Here is a 6,934-nt window from a genome sequence, read left to right on the forward strand (position 1 = left end):
TCTACAGCCGAGAAACCAAACAGGAAGTGTGTCATCACCTGGTCTGACCTGCCTCTCTAATTCTCTACGATCTCCAGAATGTTACTGGAACTGAATCAGATGTTAAAACTGCTTCTCACATCTAAAGTCCTTTTTGAAACCACTCGAGTCCAGATTTCAACATTTGTAACTTCATCATCATCATCTTCATCATCAACCTTCGTTTACTTTCTCAGGGATACACTGAGCGGTGATCCTCATTTTCAATGATGCTGAGATTACACAAGCAGAAAGAAAAACAAAACAATCAATGATAAATACAAAAATCAATTCCGAATAAAAACAATTACCTTCAGAAACATCATGATTTCAAAGATTTAAACGTTTATTTCTTGATATCTAAAATGCTTCGTAGTTATTCCATGAGTACAAAATGTAAAAGCAGTCGGTGTACGCAGGACGTTACTGCAGTATAAAAGTTCTGTCCTTCCTGATGGACACAGCTTTATGACACAGTTGGCCAAACTGGGGTATTAAGAGTAACTGTGGAGGAGTTTATCCATCAGATCTGATCTGTGATCAGTCACATGATGCAGACAATATGTTTTTCCCTCCTCTGCCCCAGTTTCCTCTCAGACAGATGAAAACATGTTTCCCAGGTATTGTTGTTCTTTGCCATGAGGCTCAGTCGGAGCATAAGCTTCTAACTGTGTTCATGAGAAACCAGATTAATGCTGTCTAATAAAACACTGGGCGGAGGTTTATACAGATTACAGGCTTATCTGCTGCAGATAAATCCTGCACAGAGACTCTGCTCTGGTGAGGAGACCAGCTCAGCTTCAGCGAGGATGGACGGAGACGTCCAGAGAACATCGTGACGAGGGAAGATAATTGATGCAGATGAGGGTTTTGCTTTTAGTTTAAAAGGAGGATTTTCAGACGGTCCTGAACAGAGATGCAGCCGTTCAGTCGGAAGAGGCCGAGCTCAGCTCTGCAGGCAGCAGCTTTCATGTGCAGGTTTGTACTATATCCATTATAACGAGTCCCACCCTTAACGAACTATCACGGTCACATCTAATTAACCACACAGCTCTGTGATGTCTAGAGGTTCACTTCATGACCAACACGTTCCTCCAGCTCCGAGTCACAGCTGGAGAAGAGGAACTGGTTTGACTGGTCCGATTTCACTCATTCTTTTGGATTAGACAAAACATTTCATCCCCTCATTTTCATTTTCATTCACATTTATATTTTATAAATAATAATAGAAAAAGGCCAGAAATCCAAATTACAATGCAGATATTCTCCACTGGCTTCATCACAAACCGACACTTATTTCCTAATAAACTCTTTTTTCCAAAGATCAATAATCAGTCTGTTAGTGTCAGATCATGTGGAATACTTTGATCAGACGCCACTGAGATTTTAAAACACTGAAAACTTAACTAAGTCTTTTTTTACAATGGATTTGTCGTTTGAAAATATATATTATAATAGAAATAAGTATTTTAATATTCTTTATATTTGTATCATCTTCTTTTCTTCTTTCTTCACACCATGTGATGGTTTGTTTATTTACACAAAAACATGATGCATGAAAAGATTTAAAAAATAATAAAAATAAAAAATAATAATGAATCTAAATTATAATGTAACAATATATGATATAATATAATAAATAAAGTCTTCATGATGATAGTTAAAGATTTTACAACCACACTGAGGAAATTCATTCAGCTGAAGTTTTTTTGTTTTTGGATAAAATTACAACAAACTTGAATTTGAAGAACATGAGAAATGAAGAATTTAGTTTAGAAAGAAGTTTAAATGAAAAATACAGACTTTTTAAAAAAAAATTACGACTTAAATGTTGAAATCTCAAATTCTCTTGATCTTTTTTCCCCCAAACAAACAAACAAACAAACAAACAAACAAACAAATAAATAAGTAATGCTACCCAGAGTCGTCTTGAGGTTGCGTTGATACATAAATATGAAATTTTAAAAATAAGTCAAACTTTACTTTGACATTGAGTTTTCAGTTGAACTGAATGTGAAGTGCTGGTTTCAGGCTGGAAATGAGACTGTGGGTGTGAGTGGACTAACCTGATTACATTACTGGTTCATGATGCTGAATTAACATGAGAGCAGCAGGACATTAGCCCCCCCCCCCCCCCCCCCCATGTGTGACAGATGAACAGATGAGATTAAAAGAGGGAATCCAGTTTCACTGAGTTTGGGGATTTTGGAGGGAGAGCAGCTCCTCTGTCAGCCTGTAGATTCAGACCAGGTAGTAAAATAAATCCAGCCTGTTGTGGCCCAGTTCTGGCCCAGTATTCGCCCAGTTCTGGCCCATATACAGCATGATCGCCAGAAGCTACTTCCACATCTGGAAAACACTGGTTTGGTTCAACCGCTGAAATGTGGTTCAGATGTTCATGTTCCCCTCAGGATGAACTGTTAAAACTGTGACGACCCTCTGACTTTTCCTCTAGCGCCACCATCAGGTCACATCTCAATCTGTCCAGTACTTTGGTTTGTTACCAGAACTAATGACGTTCCCATGAGCCTCTGCTGTACGCCCAGTTTACCGCTAACTAGCTAATGTTAGCGTGCGGACATCGACAGCGAATTTGATAAAGATTATAGCTAGCTGTTAAATATCAGAATGTTAGCATTATCTCAGAGCGTGTTAGCATGTTTACGTTAGCATTGTCTCAGAGAGACAATCAGAGGCTGGAAACGTCAGAGTCACGACTGTCGAGCTGAATAAAAACCTTCATGTTCATAAGTTCCTATGTTTGTGTTCTGTTATTAGTTAATTAGTCTGTGTTCTGTTACTAGTTAATTAGTCTGTGTTCTGTTACTAGTTAATTAGTCTGTGTTCTGTTACTAGTTAATTAGTCTGTGTTCTGTTATTAGTTAATTAGTCTGTGTTCTGTTATTAGTTAATTAGTCTGTGTTCTGTTATTAGTTAATTAGTCTGTGTTCTGTTATTAGTTAATTAGTCTGTGTTCTGTTATTAGTTAATTAGTCTGTGTTCTGTTACCAGTTAATTAGTTTGTGTTCTGTTACATGTTTCTGTTCTGCAGCCGCTCGCTTGGTTCTGCTGACATGGACGAGGTTCTGCCGAAGCCTCGGTTCCACCTGGACCTCTGGCTCGGCTTCACTGTCCAGAACTGGGTCCTGGATGTGGGCCGGCCTGTTGTCATGGTAACGGGACAATAACCTGCGCTTAGTCAAGCAGGACAAATTTCACGTTTAACAGATTAAATGTCTTTTTACGGAAGATAATTTATTCAGGAAACGAAAATGTTAGTTTTAGTTTATGTTTATTTATTTAAATTAGATTTAAGTTTTTATATTTGTCATCGTAATATCTAAATGTCAGTTTAGCTCCTTTATCTTTTCAACATTAGTTTTTCATGTGAAAGAAGGTGACTGACTAAGCGACGGCTAAATGTTGTTTTTCTCTGTATAATAAATGAACGGACACGGACTGAGTTACATTTGTAAACTGATCAGTTTGGAGTCGTCCTGCTTCATGTCTCATCGTTTAAAACAATTATTCACGTTGGTTTTTCTTGGCTTTTAAAAGTAGCAGCTCATTTTTAAGAAAAGGAAGAAATGAATAAGACGTAGTTGATTTTACTCTGTGAACTTTGACCTCTTGTGAAGTGTGAAATAAAACATTAAAATATTAAACCTTCTTGCAGCTCGTCCTCCCAGCAGACTGGTTTCCTCTGAACCGTCCTGCTGCTGCAGATTATCTCCACTTCCTGTACAACATCACCGCCCCGCTCATCCTGCTGAAGGTACCAGAGACACGCCAACAACACGTCACATGATCCGCGACGATCACATGATCCACAGATCTGTTCTTCTGCTGCAGATGCTCGAACGCAGCCCCAGGACTCCGCCCCTCCCGGCCGTCCACCTCTGCATCGTTGCCGTCGTGATGGCGACCAGCTTCCACCTGGTGGCCGACTCCGTCACCCGTCGCCTCCTGCTGATTGGCTACCAGCTGCACGTGTCCGTCAGAGAGAATCCGGTCATGAAGAACCTGGAACCCTCGTCTTTGGTAAGTTCTGGTTCTGGATCTGACTGGTTCTGGAGCTGACTTTAAATCTTCACCTGTAGTTTCATCACAATCTATCCAACTGTTGAGACGCTTCTATCTATATAATTCAGTCTATAACCGATCGAGCCCAAAGGTCGTCTGTGCAGCAGGTTATTATCACCCAGAGTTACGTTTTGTTGCTAGGCAACATCTAGTGATCGTAGAGATTATAACAGGAGCAAAGATGTAGCCCGTCGTCGACCGTGAGGGCCAAACTTGAATTGAGACGGTCTGACTTACAGTGGACTGTTCCCGCCCTTACCAATGCATCGCAAAGCGCGGCTCCTGTCGCCTAGCAACCTTGAGAACACGTAACTGATTTTTCACAACAACCTGAGGTTTTAAGGCTCTTGGTTTCAGCCGTTTGACAGGGTAATCCTCAGGCTCTCTGTCCGTGTTGGTTGTTGCCATATTATTTTCATTGCCGATGCGCAGTGCATCTTGGGATATGTTGGGGCCATGAAGGATCCGCCCGTTGGAGTCATTGCTGTCCGAGAAAAGAAGGACGCAACTGAAGGAGCCTCTGAAACGGGACAAGATTCACGCTCTGAAACTTTGGAGCAATAAGCCGATTAATCAATTATTCTAATAATCACTTGATTATTTAAGTCAAATTTCAAGCAGAAATATGAAACGTCTGATGGTTCCAGGTTTTCAGATGAGGGAGTATCTGCTGCGTTAATCACATGTGCACATAACAGACCACACAGACTGTAAAGGGCTGTGATAAGAGACTTGTTGTTGTTGTTGTTGTTGTTGGATGTTAATGGTTAAGATTATGATTCAGAAGAAGGTAATGACGGTCTAGATGTTTTAAATGTTCTAATGTGATCTGAGATTTTGTTCCAAATATGTTCAATATTTGAGAAAATATGTTTTGGATGCAACATGATCCACGTGGGAAATTATGAACTGGAGCTATGAAGAAGAAAGACAAAGTCGCCTCTCAACTATAAAACAAAAAGGTGGATCCAGAAATGTGGGATCGTCAGCAGCTCTCAGGTCAATGATATTTTATTTTACAGGTCGATGCCTTCGAGCTCCTGTTTTACTATGACGACACGCTCGGTCACCTGATGTGGTAAGAAACATCTCACACTATTTATTTTATAATGTTGAGTACAGTCGCAGCCGCTCGTTTACGCCCGAGATGTAAATCACTAATCATCACACATTAAACTCAGTTCTCTCACTGAATAAATGTGTGAGGAAGTATTTTACACTTCTTCTTCTTCTCTCTTTCTCTGTCTCTCTCTCCTCCAGGTACATCCCTCTCTTCCTCATCCTCTTGCTCTTCTTCAGTGGTTGTTTCTGCCCCAGGAGTCAGGAGGAGAGGATGCCCTCAGCAGCGTGGATGCTACTCGCTCCAAACGCGGCCTACTACTGGTCAGACTGCTTCACTCCCATTATAACCAGAGGCTGTGTCCTGTAGCTGAGAGGTCAGAGGTCAGAGGTTCAGGGTCTAAAAACAGGGTCGCTAAGATACATAAACACCGACAGCACTTTATTCTGAAGGCCAAGCTGTAGCGTTTGCTGACGTGTAACTTGCCTGTAGCTCGCACATATGCTGTATTGTTAAATCTTTAGCAGCTAGCTACCGGCTCGACCGTTAGCAGCTAGCTACAGGCTACCATTAGCAGCAGCTGTTGACCCCACATACTGCGCTCTCTCGTCCATCGTTTATCCCCCAAAACAGAAGCGACTGGCCGCCTATATCTTCAGTTTCTGTAGTCTTTTCCTGTGGTCCTCCTCCTGTTTACTTCTTTTAAATGTTTCTTTCTTTTCGTCTTGTTCCATATTTTATGTTTTTTTGAACATCTTTGATGCTTCAGTCATGGTGGGATTGACCCTACTTTTTCTTCTTATTGTTTCACTGTTCACTGAATTTTCAAAGTAAAACTTCCTGTAACTGTTGAATTCTTCCTGAAGACAAATGTGTTTGCTGAGGGTGAACGGAGGTCAGTGATTGGATGAGGTGACTCGGTCGGCCAATTTTTTTATATTTTGAAAAGTCTTAATTTTCCCAGGATTCATTGTTCCACAGTCCCATTTAAAATAGTCAGGAACTGAACTGCTCTGTGCAACAGATGAATTTCGGCTCAGTCTGACTGAAGTCTGACTGTGTGTTGTATTAAGCCACAGTCACAGACCGTCTTTGTGAAACTGACCCCAGGTCTGTCTGTTAGCAGCGAGGTGCAGCTCACTGACTCCACTGTCATACTATAACTTTGTGTATTATTATAGGAGCAGATGGAGTCTCGGAGGAAGACCTGTGTTTGCTGCTGATTAAATCCATTTGCAGACTGTAGGTGCATAAATTTACATTAGGTTTGTGTTTGTATAACCTGAGAAAGGAGGGAACATGGCGGCGCTTCGCTCCACCTCAGCACATTAACATGCAGAGGTGATGTTTTCTTCCAGAGAGGCCGACAGCAGAGGGAGATTCAGTTCCTTCCTCATCAGTGTTAACACCACCCTGAAGAGCTCAGGGGCGGAGCAGCAAACACAGCAAAACAAACAAGGGCTTCACTATATCAATGCAGATGAGTGTGTTTCACATCCAGAGCCATGAAAAGAATAATCAAAAAATCTACATTGAGGTTTTGTTTTTCACAAAAACAAACTCAAAGTGGATTATCTACCTGTCTGTAGTGTGATTATAGATCAGCTCTAGCTTCTATATTAATACTGTGAAAGTATCAAAGCCTCAGTCCACAGAGAAATGCACACAGCCTGTATTCAGAAACTGAGCCTTAAAACCAGCCGTCAGGACTTCTGGAACTTTGTGATGTCACAACAAAGCAGTCACCAAGCCCCGCCCACCTGGACCCACCAT

General features: G+C 41.2%; 1 protein-coding gene across 1 annotated transcript in view; it reads left to right on the forward strand.

Annotated features, from left to right (window-relative positions):
• Window positions 1-934: 934 nt before the first annotated feature.
• LOC111652406 (ceroid-lipofuscinosis neuronal protein 6 homolog) overlaps window positions 935-6,934 on the forward strand; it is a 6,951-nt gene continuing 951 nt past the window's right edge. The window contains exons 1-6 of the mRNA XM_023402657.2: window positions 935-996; window positions 3,071-3,191; window positions 3,695-3,793; window positions 3,871-4,059; window positions 5,124-5,179; window positions 5,362-5,484. Of these exons, the coding sequence (XP_023258425.2) occupies window positions 935-996; window positions 3,071-3,191; window positions 3,695-3,793; window positions 3,871-4,059; window positions 5,124-5,179; window positions 5,362-5,484 (650 nt within the window). The remainder of the gene's footprint in view (window positions 997-3,070; window positions 3,192-3,694; window positions 3,794-3,870; window positions 4,060-5,123; window positions 5,180-5,361; window positions 5,485-6,934) is intronic.

This window comes from Seriola lalandi, unplaced genomic scaffold (genome assembly GCF_002814215.2).
Source record: "Seriola lalandi dorsalis isolate HSWRI2012SDOR001 ecotype SW California unplaced genomic scaffold, Sedor1 jcf7180002053974, whole genome shotgun sequence".
In the NCBI taxonomy this organism is placed as follows: Eukaryota; Metazoa; Chordata; class Actinopteri; order Carangiformes; family Carangidae; genus Seriola; species Seriola lalandi.